Raw genomic sequence first — 21047 nt, forward strand, 5'->3', positions numbered from 1 at the left:
ACAGAGTGAAAAAAACACTTCCTTGCCTCTCAGTCATCTGCTTGCTCTAGTTGCTCAATCTCATTTTCTAATACTGTGGCAAATTAAAAAAAAAAAACCAGTAGGCCAAAGCTATTGTGTGATATTATATAATACTATATAATGCAAAACTATGGAACAAGGGGAAGACGAATCAAACTAAGTAAGCTCAAAAAATAAAAATCGGGCAAGTTGATAAAAACAAATCCATGTTATTAATGCTCAAGTAAAATCATTTGCAAGACTCCTATAAACCACTAAATTAATCAATTCATTGTTGAACAATAATATATTTATATGATAACAACAGCATATAGGCATGCTTTATAGGTCGGAGTCATAAAAAAGATCACTGCATGCAAAACATAACATAACAAATTATTTCAGTTGGTACCTCAACTGCTAAACCCCAACCTCCTCACCCTCCCACCCCACCCCTCTGAATAAATCATATGAAACGTTGGTTTTTCATCTTCGTGGTAATTAGAGTAGTCGATTTGCTGACTATGTCTGAAATGCATGTATGACTCACCCACAAATTTCTGAGGTGTGGTGCTCTTCCTCTTGCCTACATTGCTATGCAGTCTTTCAATAACAGGTGGCCGATCAAAGGTAGCCATGGTGGGCTCTGGCATGGGCCTTGGCTCTTTTGGAACGTCACCTTAAAAGGAGTGAACAGGTGATAAGAAGGAGCAAAAATACAGCTGGGTGTTTAAAAGGAAAAATAAATGAAGAAATGATCACGTTTAGAATAAAAGTAAGATGAATTTTGCTTAGGGCAAGTATATTATCTTTATTTCAAAATCCAAAATAGATGGTGCTGTTTGCAAAATAAATAACTTAACCAAGTATTTTGTAAGTATACACAGATAGCAAAAGTTGCACAAATTAATACATCAGTCATTAGTGCTTAATGGTAAAGATTATTTCCATAAGTTCATTCAGGAATTAACTTTACTGTATTATATGTACTGGTTTCAATTCTAGTGCATTTATTTTTTTTTTTACCTGTGTAAGGCCCACTGTTGACATTAGGATCCAAGCTGATACCCTGCAGGTAACCATGGCAACGCTCTTTATGTTCCTCTAAAGATGTCCGCTGTTTGTAACTCCGCCCACAGTAGTTACACTTGTGCGGTTTGCCGACTAAAAGCAAAAACATTCAATCGTGAGTCTATTAATTTCATTCATCGCTGCAGACAGAGAGTGGGCAGTATCCAGTGCCGCAGTATTTAGGTGGTGCGTAGTAGTACACACTGTGAACAGTAAGTAGTACAAACAAACCAAAACCAAGCCTCTGAGATCATGGAGGTTCCACTACTAGTGTGATTCCACACAACTATTGCCAGACAGAAACACAAGTTGTGGGCGACCAAGGCTGTTGCGCCATGAAGTCTGCATTTCAAAACGCTTTGGTCTGTGCAGCAAACTCCCACTGCAGAGGCATAGCATGAGTAAATAATGGAATTGATCATGCATCCCATTGTGGCGGTAGGAAACTAACTCCAGGTTAAACTGCTATGGAGGTGGAGTGTGATTCATTGTTCTATTTAATTTGATTCCTTCCTACGAAGAAAAGTGAAAATATAAAGACTCATTCTTTACATCTGTCTTAGTCCACTCATTTCCTTTCATACGTCACGTTTGCTTCAACAAGCATTCAACACACCAATGAATTATTGGAGTTGATTTTTGTTGTTTAAAGAAGTTATTGTACACCTCCCGGGCGGGTGGTTATCAGCTTACTTGTGATCAACATGAGCTGTTTCCATACTGACATGGAAGTTGAGTCAAAAATGGCTAAAAAATAATAATTGCAACCTGCTTCAATAAGCGAAATCCCAGACACTGCAGAGGGAAAGATCTGAGTCTTGCGTCAGAGTATTCTCAAAATTAGAATGACTCATGAAGTGAACTGAAGGCCACAACAGCTAACCAATATGACAAACATGGCACCTTTGGCCAAGTGATGTAGACACTGACTAGCATCGTGGTGACAGTATTACTAGAAGAAGATGTGAAGCTGATCCAGTGCTCTTTTCACTGTGAGAACAGAGAAACCCAAAACGTTTCACTTTGAGCATGGAGGTTGTAACACACATACGAGCAGTCACACAAACTACACACACATTTAGAGCTAGGTGACAGTTCACATGTTAACAGAAGTACTCTTTCTCACATAGAAAAGGCGAGTGGAGTTATTATAAAAAGAAAAGTTTCCAAATGTTACGCTGTCTGTGCTGGACTATTCCTTTTGATGATGTGAATGAAATAAAACCCACTTGTCACACAATGACACGACCAGTCATGGCCAATCTTACATTTCTTGTGTGAATCATTTAAAATGATAATAGTTTTTTGCTGCTGCATATGTCATTCAGTACTTTTGTGGTCTATGAATGACACTGTATGGGCTGAACTTGAAACTGGGGTTTATTATCTTTTTTTTCTGAGTATGAACAGTTACAAGAGTACTGCATAATGACAAAAGGTTTCAATATTATCAAAGTGTGGGTAGTGTGGAAGTGTGGTGTATATGCAGGGTCATCTCAGCAATATTCATTTTGGTAATGAAAGAGTTACTTCAAAATGAAACGTCATCATGGAAATAATTGCCTTTGCTTTCCAGCCGTGCGGTACTCTAACAGTGGAGTAGGCAGTATTCAGTCAACAAGACTCACTCCCTTGTTCTCAGTGGCTATACAGATTCTCACTCACACTACATAGGCTTCATTACTTTTTCATATTTATATAACCACCCACACACAACCTTGCACAGATGTTGGGTGGACACATTACAGGTGCTATTCTTATTCATGCAAACGGTCCACTGTGAACTCAGACCCACTTTATTGACGCCATCTGGATAATAAATAAAAACCTGTTTGAATTTAGACCTTAAATAATATAAAACCCTGTCACCTGATTTTCCTGCATTACTATTTTACCAATCAACTGTGCCTGAATGAAAAATGTCATCTTCCAATGTAAGGTTTAATCTAGCCTTTGTCTTCACTGTCTCTCACCCTAGTCTTCCGTTTTCATCATCTGACCTCTCTGTCAAAGCTTTGTATTTCTCTTTTCTTTCTACCTGTTCTTCCTGGCAGGGCACCAAACCACAAATGCCATAATTCCAATAGTCATATAATGAATAGTCCCTGAACACAGAGAGGGAGGGAGTCAAGATTACACACGTCGGTCAAATATCCAAATCGATGTTCGGAAGCATCAAATTTAATATCTACGAAAGGACAAACAAATTCAGATCAACAGAAGTGTAAGCAAAAATATGGTAATGAAGGTAGGTGACAAATGTGTGTGTAAAAGAATCATGTAAGTAAGGGTTTCTAAGAGCAAAATTACACCTGCACACACACAAAACTGTACATAAACACATGGGCATACACATAAGCACAAAAGTTAGCTTTAACAAAAAGAGAACTATATATGAGTAAACCCTGCGGGGCATCACAGACAGAAATGACGGTATTGTCTGACCTTGATTTCAAAGGCGCAACAAAAGGGAGAGCACATCCTCATATAGGAAAGTGGGTTACAGTTGATACAGCCAGCACTCCCCATGTGTTTCTCAACAGACAGATAGTTTCCTCCTTAGCGACTAAGGAACAGCGTGTTTCTTGGTACCTAACCACAAAGCACTCACTGTGCCGTATATAACGCGCAGATAAAAAGAAGACATAATCTATCTAAAAGACAAGGTATGGTCTCACCAGCCAGCATAAATACTACCTAAGAGGTTAATAGTATGTTGAAAGGGTTTGGGCTTTTTTAAATAGTGCACCTCAATATCGAATGCTTATGTCAACTGCATGATATATATATATAGATATATAGACAGATACACACAAAGTCTCTTCTGGTTAGCACAAGTGGGCAAGTAAAAAGGGAAGAAAAGGGGCTGAGGAGGAGGACACTTACCAGCATGAGTGCGCAAATGACCAGTGAGGGCATCGCGCCTCCGACAGGCGTAGCTACAGAAGGGGCATTTGAAGGGTTTTTCACCTGTATGGAGTTTGATGTGTCGTAGCAGGTTTCCCTTCTGGGTGAACGACACACCACACTGGTTGCACTGGAACGGCCTGTCTCCTGAGAATTTCATGAACAGGAAGATAATGCCACAATCACTGTGGATATTTTTTTTGAAAGTATCTTGTTGTTGTTGTTCATTAGCAACTTGGTAGTTGCTAATGAACAACAAACAATAAACAAAATAATGATTCAGTACAACTTCTGACCGTGATAATACATCACATCGTTACAACACAAAAACCTGATAACATGAGGGTAGTGTACTTGCGACTCTCTTCTGGAATCTCTTATGGAATCAAAAGTATATTGTAATCAGCATTAACATTAGCATCAAAAGTACTTTTGGCTGAACTAAAGTTACAAATACAAGTGTTACAGTGTCTAATACACAAGCACATATATGTATGGACTACTTTGGACTACTTTCTTATGTTCTAATGACAACTCTTTTAATCTGGAGATGGAAAAGAGAATAATGACCTGTGACAACCAGAGTACTCATGGCGTCAACTGAAACCTGTTGCGGAGGATTCCAAGGATATTTTTTTTCCCTTGATAATAATTCCAAGACACAGCTATTGTTTCAACCAAAGAAAAAAAAAGAAAGAAAGAAGGCAGTCCACACCCACTGTCGAGGAAAACAAATGGTTTCTGACTCACTCTAAAGGAGGGGAAACTGCTGGTTCCCCCGCTGGTTTAATGGTCGGAACAAGATAAATTCTTTGTGGATCATTCATCTCCAAAGATTTTCGTAAAAGATATGTCAGTTATGCTAAAAGGGTTCTTTAAAAACCTTTAATGCCATTTGGAAAAACAAAATGAGTACCGTTTGGTCGATTTCCTGATTCGGCTGTCACATTCGGCCCAGATAACCCGTCCTGTACGTTGCTTGGGCTGCCACTCATGGATTCCTCTAGTGCTACTCCTTCTTCCCCTGTTTGGCCTATTTCTTCCACTGCTGGACTTCTGTTGTCAGACTCCTCCATGATTTCTTCTTCTTGCTTAATCGTCAGTTCTGAAAAAACAAAGCATAGTAAAATCCTGATGAGCCTGATGGCACGGCAAATGTCAGGTGTACAGGAATCATGAACCATACCCAAACCCAGGCTGGCAACACAACTCTGTCAAAGGTAAATATGCATTACACTAAATTCGGTCATATTGAATTGTAATGGATGGAGATGAACTAGGTGAAGGTAAAGGTTGAGCCACAAGGCTGAGTCACTTCTGTAAACTGAATTGGGGCGCAACGGGCTGATTTAATCTGTGCTGGACTTGCTATGTACTGTAGACAGAATGAATATAGGCTAGAGACAGAGCAGATTAGAGGTACAGAATAAAAATAAAAATAACTAAAAAAAATAAAAATAAAAAACATATTTACGTACCAACTGATCTCATAGATAGCATTGACTTGACATGGTGACAAGAAGAGACAGAAAGGAAAAAAAAAGAATAAAACAGGCTGGTCTAGTTTCTGGCTGTCCCTGGGAAGAAAAGGAGTGCCAGAGGCCTTCTCTGGCTGCTGCTCACTAGCAGTGGGAGACCGGCTGGATGGCAAAAGCAAAATATTGTGCAATATTATGAGTGCATCTCTCTGTGTGTGTATGTGCGTGTATGTGTGTGTGTGCGTGTGTGCACGCGCGCATGTGCGTGCACGGGTGCGCATGTGCATGTGTGGGTCTGCATGCTTCTGCATGTATGTGTGTCTGAATCTGAGCTGGCGGGAAACTTATCACTTAGTTTCTAGTTATTAGTTACAAGCATTTAGCAATAATTTTACATAAAAAGTCTTCTACTCTTTATAGAATAAAATCAATATACTGAACACAGCAGACAAAACATTATCTTCAGTCGTTTAAACACAAACGCTATCTTAAATACGCCATGAACAAGCACAATGAAGTGTTTACATTTATAGTTTCTTACATTTGATATCTTTGATCTCGGTACATCTGTCATATGTAGCAATATCAAAGTAATATGCACAGGGATCAGTTAGCTTTTGTGGTGTAAATTATATTTTTAATTTAAAAAAATCACATGAGCCTGCAGTGCTTTAAAAACAAAATTCAGGCACTACATAAAATCTTGAAAATAGCTTTTGGGGCTTTATATGTTGCACAGGCAAGGAGTTATACATTATCCAACTACAACTAAACAATCCTGGCTATCTTATTTTGGGATTTTATGAAAATCAATAATATAAGCATATGTGGTTGGATTACTAAAGCCTCCCATTAGACAGCATTTAGTAATTGTTCTCTTTCACCTTAAGTTAATTCTCACAGGCCAATATGAGAAATGCATAAATGTGGTCATTGCATGTGACTGAATCCATGCATATGCATATAAAACCAGCATTGTTCAATCTGATAATGTATGTTTTTCAATGCCACAGTTTGTACAGAAGAACACTTATCCCAATACCCAAGTTGCAATCGAGCCTGTCTTCGACAGCTGTATCCTGGCAACACGGAGCAGACCTGAACGTCCTTGCTATTCAGCTCCTTGCATCTTTACATCTGTCTCTCCAGTGTGGCAGAGTGGAATGCAAAGATTGGTCAGATGAGGATACGCTTGAAACAATCCGCATGACAAAAACAGCTAGGAAAATCATCTGGATACTGTTTTCATAATTACTACGTCTCTGTTCAATTTGTGAGTTAACTGAATTTTCATATAGTAAACAGAAAACCTAGAATCATGATCACTACTGATTGAGAAGGTGACCGAAACCCAAAGAAGAGATTCAGCCATCCCTCAATCGGTCATGTAGTCAGCTAGAGTGTAATTCAGCTATTGCACTGTGTAATAGATCAGTGCATAAACACAAATATAACCGCTGTACGGTTTCTGCTTTTGCTTGCAAGTTTAAGAAATTTACCGCCAAAATTTGTACCCCTTTGCGCTTATTGTCAGTATATGATGAGTAGTAACACAACTCTTTTGAAACAAAACCTCAAATGGCAAGCATGTTAGGCAACTGAGACGATGACAACAGCTCTTATTGGTGAAAAGTATTTCCCTGTGAAAACCATTGCACAGCCCACCTCCCTGCATCTCTAAACATGTGGGAGATAAGCTTCCCCTTTTTTTTCACTGAGGTCCCTTGTCTTACTTTGTTTCCCCTTTTCTTACTTTGCTGCTTCACAGTGACACTGCTAGAGATGATCTAAAGATATAAGTCAGTAGGCTGAAAGGAACCAAGCAACACTTCAGACCAAGTGCAACATGGTATAAGATGCAACAGGGCACATTGTTTGCACGCAAGCTTTTACTGTGTAATCTACAGCCACTTCTGGTAACCCTGCTTTCATCTTCAGGTATATTTTATTTGATAATTTTCTCATGAAGCTTCTCAAATTCTTTATTTGAGACAAGAATGTCATTCTGGCTTCATGCCTTGGATGGCTTTTCCTCCCTTTTTTTTAAATTTAAAGTTTCCACACAAATCAAATGAACATGTGTTCCATGCAAAATACCAGAAATACTATCAGAGGCATCTGTTTTCTGATCTGCTCACATTTGCCATGGTAATTTACCTGGTGCAACCAATTACAAATCTATCAGCTATGTATTCCATAGTTACTGATGGGAAACAGAGTATTCTTTCTTTCCTTGCAAAACTTTTTTTGTGAAAACATATCTCAACGCATAGCCAACCTGAATGATCTCGTGCTGATTTTTAATGATGAACTGCCTCTGCTCATTCTACAGCTGTTCTTGGAAGGCTGCAGAAATGTGTATCTAATAACTGAGCACTCACCACCAGGGGAATTAGGACCCTGAGGAACCGTCTCTCCATTAGGTGCTGATATATCCGCCAACATTCTCGAGTTCTCCTTACCAGGAGAGCATTGGCCGTTACCTGGGAGACACAGAAACACTGCAATCTGCATTGTGCTGTAGAATACGGTACTTGAACAACAAATGCCACTGTTATGTGAAAAACGCCAGTTTTCTTGATTGTGTTAAATATGCAACTAATTGGTTATGTTACATTAAAAGGTTTCAAAAACTGAGGTTAAGATTGAGAAAGTTGCTGCTGAGAAAAAAAAAAATGGTGTTATAGAGGATGACATTAGAGACTGTGACAGTAAAATACCAGACCTAACCAGATGCTTATTTCTGGTCTATGATCTTAATGCAGGTAAATATAGCGACAATAGAACAGAAATAAATCAAATGTCTTCATTTGACATACTGAATAAGATGAAGAAGCCTTCTTGTAATCATTGCCTTCTCAGATTGAATATGATTAATTTCTTCATACTCAGATCTATTTCAAGACCTATTTTGAATAGTCATTAAGGTAGTCAACATCCAGAATGCAAAACCAAACTAGTTTTTACCCACCTATGTGATTATAATGTTCAGCAAATGTAGATCAAATTGCATTCTCTCAGCAGTTTGTACAGAACTCGGGCTATGGATAGCCCGGTGTCCACTCAGAGGGAGAGCAAACCAATCCCTTATCCCCTTACAGCATGGCCCCATCAGGGTCACTAGAACAATGCAGTAGCAACAGGCAAACACCCCTTCTGACCCCTTAGGAGCCACAGTGAGAAATATTGTAAAGTATCCATTGTGGTGTCACCACACTATCAGTCTGATTTAAAAAGGATAGCTGCAGCTATGGAATCTTCTGTAAAAAAAATCGAAAGAATATGATAGATGCTTCCTGTGAATTGCTACAATGGTGCACTGTTAGAATTTGGTTTTCCTGAATATGTCTAAAGTGACCCCGCATACATGAAAAAAGAAATCTGTGTCAGATCTTTTCTCTCTTTGACAGCTCCTCTTAACTTGACAAGCTTTTTCTGTGGCATTGTTCCATTGTAGTTACAGCCTCACTGAGTGGGGCTTACTGGGAGATGCTGTCCAAGACACAATCCCTGGGCCTAGGCTCAGGTTGCACGGGTTGGGGTTGGAGGAAATCTCAGGTGACCAACGTTGGCTATCCCTTGGCAATACTGTCCTGGAGACAGGAGTGGCCCAGATTTGTCATGGAGGATTTTCCATTACTGTAATAGATGCTGTCAGACACCTAACAGCACCATGGCTAGATAATCACAAATCTATCTATCTATCTGTCTGTCTGTCTGTCTGTCTCTCTGTCTGTCTGTCTGATGTCTGTCTATCTATCTATCATTAACAGACATATCTAATCCAATCCAATCGCATGCAGCAATTATAGCATGACAACCTGCTAAAATTTAAACTGAGCGTCAGAATAGGAGAAAAACATGATTTAAGTGACTTTGAACACATTATGTCCAAAAAAAAGGAAAATTTCCAGCGAATCGCAGTTCTCTGTAAAAATGTTTTGTTTTATGACAGAAGTCAGAGGACAATGGCCGGACTGCTTTAATCTGAAGGAAACAGTTACTCAAATAACTACTTGTTACAACCAAGGTATGCAAAAGAACATCGCTGAGTGCACATCATGTTAAATCTTGAAGCAGATGGGCTACAGTAGAGTAGAAGATGACACTGGATGCAATTCTGTGAGTTAAGAACCGAAAACGGAGGGCTACAGTTTAAACAGGCTAACCACAACTCGACAACAAATGATTGGAAAGTTGTCGCCTGATCTTATAGGTTTCAATTTCTGCCTCAGTACTCAGATTTATAGGTCGCGATTTCATGTGAACAACATAAAAGTGTGGCTCCATTCTGCCTTATATCAGCGGCTCAGACTGGTGGCGGTGGTGCTGTGATGGTGGGGAATAATTTTCTTAGCACACTTTGGGCCCTTTAGTACCAATTGAGCGTTGTTTAAATGCCACTGTCTATCTTAGGATTGTTACAGACCATTCCCATCCATTTATGACCACAGTACATATCACAAAGCTGAAATCATCTCAAACTGGTTTCTTGAGAATGAAAATTGGTTAACTGAACTGAATCCAATAGAATCCCCTTGAAATATAAATCTATATAAATCTATACAGAGATACATAGATATCGCAACCAGTGAATTTGCAGACGCAAACTTTTAATGTTTTAGTGGCTGGTAGATAATAAATTTGGGATAGGTTAATAATAGACTCAGACACACACGTATGCTTTCATGGACTGAGGTTTGCGTTGGTGCCCCTGGTTTGCTGAGTCAAATCTGTACGAACAGATTAGGATATCAAACACTTTAATCTTACGGAAGAAAATGTTCTTTAAGTAATATACCAAATTGACATGATTTAATGCGCTGGCAAATGGAAAGGAACAAATGTGTACACATGAAACTTGTAGGTGTAATAATTGCTGACTTCACTGACACACAGTGAAGTCATAAGCATAGCTTATAAAGTACAATCATTGTCCCAGGATAGCAAATGGAATTTCTGCTCTTATAACTTGTTTTAAGTGTCAATATCATACATACTTAATCAATTTGTCAAATATAGGCAATTTCTGAGTTTCATACCAGCCACACATTTGGAAAAAAGGAGATCGGGGACAACAAACGGCTGGACAAGACAAGTTATTACAAATAAAATAAATAAATAAAATGTATATTTCATTAGATCATTTTATAGCATGATTTGGTCAGTTAGAACATCCCAAATTAGTTGGACTCCCACAGAAGTAAAGGTGGGGAGGGTTTTCGCTTACAAAATCCTACATCGATAGTTGTTCAAAGACCTACAGACTCTGAAGAAATCTGTTTGCGTGCCTAGAACTGATATTGTATTGCAGTGGAAATCATTACATAATCTCAGGAATACTACTGAAAACCACTATCACTGTGGAACACAGTTCAGCAACATTACTATGCAAAAATAAACGTAAAAAAGTAAAAAAAAAAGTGCCGCCTATATAAACAAGATTTAAAAACACTTGCACTTTCTTTGGACCTGAGTTCATATAAGATGGACAGAAATGAGATGGAAAACTGTCTTGTGTGCCGTTCCAAAGCAAAACCATATGGGGATTCATAAGTGCACACAGCATTTCTTACTATGAGTGTTATACACAGTTTTCTGCTTTTAGTTTTCTTTTGCAGCATAACCATAACCAGCATCTTTTGCAGAACAGACCTTGCTTATATCAGCAAATCGATACCACACGACATTCTGTATTTATGACAACAGCGAGGCTTTGAAGTAAAAGAGGCTTGATGCTAAGTAGAGAAGGCTGCAGATAAAAATAAAATTAAAAATAAACAGTTAAAAAAAAAATTAAAATGCAAACAAAGCATGGAGAAGTTTGCGTCTTTTATCTAACAAGACTAGAAAGATTTTTTTTTTCATAAGTATGCTAAATGGTTATAAGTAGTGTTAGCAGAAGTCGGGATGCAACACAGTGGTAAACATGTCCCTTTCCTAAATTATTTGAAATATGTTACTGCCATAAAGTTCGAAATTAATCTACGTGGCTTAAAACAAACGAATACATGAGAACAATATAATGTCTCCGTTTTAACGTTTGATACGTTTGATACGTTGTCTTTGTATTTTTTTTTTTAACGTAGGAATTACAAACCACTGTACTCAATTTTTTTGTTATATTTGTAATATAGTTTCCCAGAGATTTGGAAACCATGTGTAAACAGAGTGTTTATATGTAACAGGGATGCTAAGAATTAGTGTAGTAGGGTAGCTGTGTACATGTGGAAGAGAACTGAGTGAGACTGTGATGATGCGTGACACAAAGGTAGACTACTTGACCTAAATTTTCACCCACAGTACACAGTGCCTTGCCAAAACTGAGGAGAAAGTCAAAATATATGGAAGCAATGACAATTTCCATCTAGTATCCTCCAAAGATGTATGCCTTTTGAAAGATATAGAATTATAAAAATATTATTTCAGAAGTGACGCACTGACAGGCAGGGAGAAAAAGAGCCTCCATTTCTTTTTTCCACCTCCAAGACTATTCGCCTATGTGTTCCTGCAAGCGCAAACCCCAAATGAAGACCTAAAAGTCCCCACAGATCATCAACAACATGCTACCTGTTTTGAAATATGCACACCAAAGCGAAATACATGGTGAGGGGGGTGGGGGTGAGGGGGGGCAGGGAAGATATTCAAGAGACCTGCCCAAAGGAAACCAGCAAAGGGCAATGGAGCACCACAAAGCGCATATCCAGTATCTGCTGCGTTCAACAGGATGTTGCTAATGCATTTTCTCTACCTTTAAGGGGTGAACAGGAAAAAGGCTGCACTTGGGGGAAAATCCCTTAAAATGTTGTGTTGTGATTGCAAAAATGTTTTGGGGTTTTTTTTTGTCATTTTTTTTTCATGGTTTAAAAATAAATCAAATAAAAATCAAATAAAAATTGTTGGATTCACTGTGAAGTTCAAAACCACTTTTTAAGGTCAAAGTTCTCATACCGATGCAATCATTATTATTCTCATATTCAGTAGAATATAAACATGCATTTGAATATATGGGTTATACTGTGTCCTTGTTTATAATGTACGGGTCACAGATTCAATTGAATGTAATAAATAATAGATGTAAAGACTTACTAGTACGATAGTCTTCGGAAGCCTCCATTTCAAGGGCTCTGGGAGTGCTGCAATAGAAAATTGAGATATTACTGCAACGTTTACGTTATTAATTTTGTCTTAATTCTTCATTTGTTTAACGATGAAGACTAACAGATAAAACTAAGTGACACAATAAATGATCACGTAAACCTGCACGATCAAAGCAATGCATGTGCAAACTAACTGCAATTCACAGCAGCTACAAAGCTTTGTGTGTATAACTTCCACTCTACAGAAGTTTATTACAGCAACAATAGGTCTGTGCTGTTTTCTTTTTAGAGAAGTAGTCATGTATATTTAGCAAGCTACCCTGTGAACTATTTTAAATGTGTGAACAGCCGTGTTTTAGTTTCACATTCTACAATGAAAAGAGTGCTCGTCTAAAAAGAAGTTGAATTGTTGATTTCATGGTTCCTTTATTCACCTCTTTCCCCAAAATTACATAATCATTGTACAAACGTTATACATTTCACCAATCTTTATTTCAGGTTAAATAACCCCTCAACTATTTGAGTGAATAACAAAACAGGCAAGGGAAGATGAACCAAAATGTGCACTATGCTGAAATTTATTACGTTGCCATTTGAACTTTAGTGCCAAAGGGACAAAGCAACCAACACAATAAGTGGCATCACCTCAGAACGAAACACAAGGCATTCAACTTTCTAGAAGGGCATTGTAACGCACGCTCTGTTTTTAACCGAGTGTTGGTATAATGGGGCACATTTGAATTGAATAAGTTGTAATGGGATTTCTTATTTTTATAAGTTAGAAACTGAAGTTTGATTCAATCTTTATCGCTCAACCTCCTTTCATTGCTGAGTATAAAAATGTTATAATCAAGAAATACAAAGTGACTTTATAATCATTAGAATTTGGAAGCACATTACAACAAAAATATTTCTGATATTATTTAAATGTGTGGAGTGTCACAACAACATTACATTGTATCAATGCACAGCTGCTGGCTTCCTTGAAGAACATACAACTAAGCTCTTAAATAATGAGAATAGAGTGCAAGAGAAACGCAGAATCCACATCCCCTTTTTTCATTTCCCATGATTAGATATTAGATACTCTAATAACAGTTTAATAGTGACAAGAAGTCAGCCACAGTTTTCTCAGTACATATATGAGACCTCCTCTTAGCTACATGGGGTAATCTTTGGCCATTTTACAGTCACAGCAACTAAACATAGCGATTTCTTTTAAACAGTGATTATTTATATACAATAAGCCACTAAAATTAAAAGTGAAACGTGAAAGTAAAACAAGAAAGTAATGTGGAGTGAATAAAAAATATATATATTCATATAATTACCTTCGACTGTCTCCCTTGTGCAAAAATTAGTTGGTGCTTTCAGTCAAGGACGGAGGAGGGGGGTGGCAAGGTGTCTCCACCTCCCTTTAATGAAGCAAAGAGTAAAATATGCCTATTTAGTCCAGTGATGTCTCAATACGAAAGAAAATACTTCTTTTTAGATCGACATGTCTCATTAGCAGTCCACTAAAAGCGAAAAACATCCTCTGATTCACATGAGTCAGCTCAAAAAAAAACATTGGAAAGTTGAGGAGGTGCGCGTCGATAGTGTCCTACAGGTGAGTGTCAAAAGCTTCTTCTGCGTGCGTCCCGCACAGTTTTCCACATTAAAAAAAAACGACACTCGCACTGCCCCACCGAGTTATACACTCACTGGATGTAAATGTACAGCATTCCATTAGAAGTCGCACGACTCTTGTCTTACCCCGTGGACTTTTGCAGTAGGAACAAAGAAGGGGAAGACTCAACAAGTTGGTAAGGAAAGAAAGAGAGGGATCAAACTGGATCCACCGGTTCCTAAGGAATTAGCCATAGCGACAGGGAGCAGCCAAGCTATTTTCAACAACCAAAGGACTGGAAATCCGCGGGTAGGCAATGATAAAAAGCTACTGTGGAGATGTGACTCAAGGTCAAACCGGTAGAGCTTCATCTGTTTTAACTGCTGCTGCTGCCAACAAGAAATAATGTGATGTAGTGGCAAAGTAAACGGCGGATTAAATCGGCAATACTAATGCGTCCAAACGCTAGCCAACGTGGGGCACTGTCCCATCAGCAATAATAATAAGTTAAATTAACAGTTTCTTTTTAAATATAGGCCTTCCACTTTTGAAACTACTTCCTAGTTTGTCTGCACGATTACTTTAGGAAGCCAAAAATATTCAAGCTACGAAAACAGCAAAAAGGCAAGAAAAGTGTATTTTGCAGATCACCAGGCAAGTTAAGTAGTAAGCTAAGGACAGAGTGCATACCTGGCAGGCAACAGCGCATCTCTGGAAATAACCATCAGCTGCAAAACCGTAAAGCGACTTTTTGTTCTTATTGTGGCAACGCGCTGTGTTTCTCGTGTTAAGTGATTTTTGCTGGCTGTGTTGCCTGGAAGGCTCGGAGCTGACTGACAGCTGCAATTCAACAGGTTATCCGATCACCGCAGTCTACAGCAGAGCCCGTCTGGCTTTCCATTCATCAGACAGACGCTCCTTGTCTGCCTTTGCTGCAGACATGCGCCCCTAGCAGCTCTGAAGCGTCTGTAGCCAATTGATAGCCGAACGATATTCAATGGCTATATCAAAGCAGTTACCTAGTTCAAACAGGAAACCGATTCACGCACTAAGGTTTCTCCCGCGCGCTCTTTTTTTTAAAATTTACCTTAAACACGTAGGAGTTTATATAATCCCATGAACTTGCACACTGATCCAGACTGAATGTCTCGGCTTGAAACGGAATTCATTCTTGTCCGACATCTAACATGCAGCGCGGACTGACAGGTATGGTTCCGCAGCGGCAGCAAAAGCAACAGTTGTTACATCCACCACTGACTTCCTCTTCCATCTCCTCCACAGACAACCCGCACGAGCTGCTATTCTGGGAACTTGGTCTGACACAGAGAAACGGATCACAGAGTGTGGACCCAGTCTGCCTCCCTGCTCGGCAATCGATTAGGTTACAAGGGGCCTCTTATTTCTAAGGCTGTTGCCAGATTATATCCCTGTGACGACAAAACATAAGTGGCATAGTCTATTGGGGGCTACCGTGTACTCAAGGACATGTAAAGTGACCACATGCATTATATATATATGTGTGCACACTGACATAATATTATCACTGAATTACTACAACGTTACTGCTTTTCTTTGGAAATAAAATTGTGGCAAAAGCATTGGTTATTTTATAGCATGATTAGTGTTGTCAAGAATGCAAACCATTAGTCTATAACTACTGCTTGTACAAGCTACAGTAATTGTGACTGCAATATCAATAGTTGATTTTAAGAAACTCAGGTATATATCTTCCATTATTCATTCTTTTGTGTTAATCATAATCATTATTTTACAAATTTGTTAAAACTTTTGACATTTTTAATTTCAGTGTGTTACTGGGAGACTCCATCGCATGACACAAACCTCAGGTATGTTTTGGGGTGAAACAAAACAAGAAAGAAAGGAAAAAACTACTTTCTAATGGTCTCTTGAAATTCAGTAACTTAAAAGTAAAAATAATTTGTACAGTACCAAAGTACAGTGACAAAATGGGAAAAGTTCAAGAACACAGCACCAAATATAAGTCATTTCTTAGAATGATTAATAGGAGAAATTATGACGCAAATTAGGTCATGAGGTCTGGTTTGCAGTGACATCATTGTAAATGTCAGAGTGTGGGAATGATAGTAAAGGGTGTTTTTAAACTTGAAAACAAAACCAAAAATCAAACCAAAAAGAGGTTGAGGGTGCAGGTGAGTTTAACACCATTCACACAGTGGCTCCCCACAGGTGTCACAGTCTAATTAATCATTTTTATTATATTGTCTACAAAAACAAATAATATTTTCTAATATTTATAAAACATATAGCTTGAAATGTACTGAAAGACAAGCCAAATTATCTGCTAGGTGAGATACACATTAAATGTCTGTCGAGTTTAGATTTTGGTACATAATTTCTGTTTTGAAAACAACACTTGATATTTGAAATTGCCCTTTCTCATATACACCACACAAATCAAAAGTTTCCATAGGTCATGTTTGCAAGCAGCGGCCAGTCATCACGATTGGAAAAAATGAAGTGAAGCAACATAGCTACCAAGCCACAAATCCTCAAAAGTGACAGATGAAAATTTTGTGCTCCATGGACTCCCTTTGGGTCCCCCCAGGCTGAAAAATGAAGCCCGCACGTGCAGTTTCTTTAACAGCCACTTGAGGGTAGCTCCAAAACTGAGTCAGTTAATATCCATCAGTTACTTTTTCCTTGATAAAAATTGCCACAGGTAGCTGTAGCCAGCAGGCTGTCTGCTAGGCATCACCTTTACAATTCAAGTCACTGAGTAGGACCTCTTGACCACTTTCGCTCTAAGGCCATCTGTCCAGTTATAGAGTGAAATTCCAGTGTTGTATACTGTTGTTACTTCACACTTGTGTAGGTGGAATTAGTGTACTCTGCCTCCATATTTTATGAGGGTAAGTTGCTAACCAAGCTTTCCTTTGGAAAACAGACTTTCTAGAGTTAAAGTAACACTGTCATCTATCTTTATGGTAGCATTTGAATGTCTCTGTACGCCGCTGACTGGTGTGTTGCTGGCTAGCTTACAGTTTTAGCTATGACTACTTACATTAGCTTGCTAGCAACAGTCAGTCAGCAGCCATAATTTTAAAGTGGTCCAGTAAAATAAGTCAAAGATTGCATGGTATACTACAATAAATCTCATTAGTGTAGTGCCATACAGTGTCACTCTTGACAGTAAAACTAAGAGCCCATAAATGGTAATTTCATAGCAGAGTGTTTAGGCCCAGTAAAAACAATGCTGCTTAGCTGGCTTATCCAGGACTAGCTTCATGTAAAAAACATACTGGCTGCAAATGAAAGGTAAGCGGAGTGTTGGTAAAATCCCAAAATTTTATTCACCCTTGTGTTTTGTTCGTTAAAGAGTTATGTAATGTGCTGTTAGCTGCATTTGGAGAAGTATAGCCCTTATTTATTATTATTATGTCCATGATTATTAATATTATTTGCAGTATTATTTTTATTAGAAGTTTTGCGTTGTTATATCAAATACATACAACTGAGTCGAATGTAGCTATATTTAAACTTATTTGCCAAACCTATCCATCATCCTGTTATACTTCGAAGAGCAAAGTGAGAGCTCAGTGTCTGGTTTAAAGGGGGGAATTGAGAGCTCAAAATTGCCTATGAAAATGTTCATTTTCTTCATGTAAAGTTATATATTTGGTCCAAATTGGACCTGCATCTCATGTTCTGGTATTGCTTCATTATACAAAAATATATAAGAAATGAGTATGAAGCTCTCAGATTTTCTTTTCAGATTTGACAAAATGCATGAAAAATTCAATCTGTATTCAGTGTAGTGACCACCTTCTGATGCCCAGGTTGCAACACACTGATTCTCATAGTCAATGCTATAATCTTCCTCAGACATTCAGAAATCAGACAGCTTGTGTGTGTCATATGTAAGTCTAGTTCTTATTAGTAGAAGTTAACACAGTTTTTAAACTCAAAGTGTAAATGAATTTTCTTAACAGTTCTACCTGATAACTTAGTAGGAAATGTTGGACTTTCTTGCACTGCATTTTATTTTATGGTTTTTAACATTTCACGTTTAAAACTCTAACCAGTTTATGAAATAAAGTAGATTTCAATGAAGGTTCTCAGATGTGTATGATTTGTTAGCATATTCACCTGTTTTCACCTATTTTATAATTATTTTCATCATTACTTCTGAGCTTTGCTTTCTGTTTTTCTTTGTTGGCCTACCCCGTGATTACCTTTCATACCCTATTTAACATTTTCCTATATTAGTAGTATACTACCATAACTGATACTACTACTTGAGAGGTTCAATTCTAGGACAAGACTGACCTGTTGACCATCTCCTCTGTCTCACTCTTGTCCCACACATTCAACACATTTATCTATATACGTGTCAGACAAAGAGGACTTGGTTGATTTCAGAACTGGTCAATACCACAAGTGGAGGACGATCAGTAAATTGCGTGTTTGGTTCATTTGTTACCATCATTATTCTGAATGAATGTCAAACTGGAATGTGAATATTTCAGATTCACCTCAGGAGTGCCTTTGTCGCACTTTGATATTGGTAAAGGTGGTCTTTACTGCAAAATTAGTCAGTATTTATCCTGTTTTATCCTTTGTTGGTGAGATACCTTTGTAGTTTGTAGTTGTAGTTTTAGTGTACTTTTTATTTGTAACATGGAATGTTTTTTTTTCTTTTGTGACCTGCCTGGACTTTTTAAAAAAATCTAAATATCAGATGTATTCAGTAAGTTTAGTCCAAATTGTCCACACTGCCTGGATTCAGTCTGTTTTATTATCATTGTGATGTTTGTCTTAAAAAAGAAATTAATCAGAATAGTTTCTCTGATCTTTCTTTCTTTCTTTCTTTCTTTCTTTCTTTCTTTCTTTTGTTCTAAAAATTCTGGCCACTGTTCTTTTAAATGCAGTGAGATATGGGGGTGTTCTTATGAAGCAGAGTATTTCCACAGTGGCAGTACTGAAAAATGTCACCGAAACAGATGTTACATTAACTGTATTTTGAGTAGTCACCACAATTAGACCTGTAAAAACAACATAGTATTGTTACTGATGAAGCTTGACCATATAAACATTCATACAAACAGCAAAAATTAATCAATTTCAGTAACTGCCATTTTCATTTTACTGCCAGTGTTCAGTAATGTAAGTGTGTGACGTACATTGTCACTCTTTGCACATGCCGATTCACATTATTGTAGTACTGAACGTATGGAGTTGTAAGAAGCCAAAGGCACCTCTAAGACTTATTTTATGAGACTTTCTTTTAAAAGTTATTCAGTGTAACCAAAAAACACTGAGCCTCCACCATTAAGTGGCTGAATGCTTCCCCCTAGTGTCAGTGTGTTGAATAATTAGATACCCTTTTTAACAGCAGTCCATAAATTAAATGCTTACACATGTAGGAATAGATTGCTAAAGATATAGATATTCACAGTGATAGGTTTTGTCATGTTGAGCCTTGCATAAATCCTTCAAACTCAGACCAATACAAGAGAGTTTTTTCTCTTCTCTCCTCTCTCTCTCTCTGTCTTTATATCACATAGCACACACGACACAGCACTGGTTTTCCTCCTTATGATACATCAAAATCTATTTTATTAAATTCTGTACATAACATGGACACATAGATTATAAGCATCTATTGTGTTATTTGTAATACTTGTGTGTTATCACTCGAAATGTATTATCAGCAAGATTACTTCAAATCAGTATTACTTTTCTCTTCTGCTAGCATGCATTTTGCTTCCTCTCTAAGTATGGTCAGAAAGTTTCAAACATAATATAAACTTGCATTAGTAAAAAATGAGTACAAGGCTATAAATGAGGCAGACCCATATTGGAAAATTGTCTAGCAAGGTCAGATAGAGCAGATAAAGATATGATCAACTCCGAGGAAGGCGCTGGTTTTTCTTTTTTTTTTTTTCCCCACAATCAGTTTTCAGTTTCAGAAACATAAGCAAATGCTAATAACTGCCTCAAGACCCTTTACCTCAAAAACAGCCCCACTGCATATACGCCCACGGTTGCGGTTATTGCATCTGTGGTAATTTGTCATAGTGTCACATCCTCATCTACAACTGAAAATATACATATAATATATTAGGTTCATAAATTATTGGAAAGAGACATGCTTTGTGTAATCTTGTCTTGGCACACCACTTGGTACACTTGGCACAACTGTTGGGATTTATGGTATAATATGTGATTGAAATTCAGACTTTAATCAATTTATGCAGCTTCAGATATCAAATCTGAAGCTGATTCAAAGTGTTTTGTATTTCATAGCTTTTTGCTGTAAATTTAAATATGTTGCCCAATGAAATTGGTGCAATCTGGTGCATTCTTTGAAACAATTAATGCACTGGACAGCTCAGCAATAACAAAAGGCCTGAAAGACTGTTTGTATTTCATGCACTGACTGTACGTTCCAGTTCAGTTTAACCTGGGTAAGATACCATTTCAAAGCAAGTGTCTATATCAAATTTCAACCTACTACCCAGTGCTAATAAATGACTTATTAATGCTTAGCTAATGTTATATAGAGGTGGTGCTGGTGGTGTTGGTGGGTGGGGTGGGGTGGTTGGTCATCTATTTCCACACACTGTTTTGTCCTATTTTACCAAGGACTTCAAGACACAACAGCCATAAAGATTTAATTATATTTTATTTAAAATGAAAATGATGAGAATATTCTGGAACTGCTGGCATTTGTTATGTATAACCATTATAGCTGTTAAACTCCTTCCTCGCCGTTATATCAATAAAAATGCTCATAACTACCATCTATAATTATCCGTACGAATTCAGTACTAAATAACATTTAAAACACAAACAACAAAAAACAGGTTATTTTAAACTAGTTTGTACATTCACATCAAT

At 37.8% G+C, this 21047-nt stretch overlaps 1 protein-coding gene across 6 annotated transcripts in view; it reads right to left on the reverse strand.

Moving 5' to 3' along the window:
• ikzf2 (IKAROS family zinc finger 2) overlaps nt 1–21047 on the reverse strand; it is a 38768-nt gene that overhangs the window by 5696 nt on the left and 12025 nt on the right. For 2 of the 6 annotated variants that reach the window (XM_025903890.1, XM_025903889.1), the window contains 6 exons: nt 12546–12592; nt 7838–7939; nt 4895–5083; nt 3958–4125; nt 1027–1164; nt 551–679 (listed from right to left, as the gene is read on the reverse strand). In XM_025903890.1, the coding sequence (XP_025759675.1) occupies nt 551–679; nt 1027–1164; nt 3958–4125; nt 4895–5083; nt 7838–7939; nt 12546–12592 (773 nt within the window). Of the gene's footprint in view, nt 1–550; nt 680–1026; nt 1165–3957; nt 4126–4894; nt 5084–7837; nt 7940–12545; nt 12593–13887; nt 13972–14855; nt 14915–21047 lie in introns of those variants that run through there. The other 4 variants (XM_019353238.2, XM_025903892.1, XM_019353239.2 and 1 more) reach the window with 4 other exon arrangements.

Source organism: Oreochromis niloticus, linkage group LG16, assembly GCF_001858045.2.
Source record: "Oreochromis niloticus isolate F11D_XX linkage group LG16, O_niloticus_UMD_NMBU, whole genome shotgun sequence".
NCBI classification, from domain to species: domain Eukaryota; kingdom Metazoa; phylum Chordata; class Actinopteri; order Cichliformes; family Cichlidae; genus Oreochromis; species Oreochromis niloticus.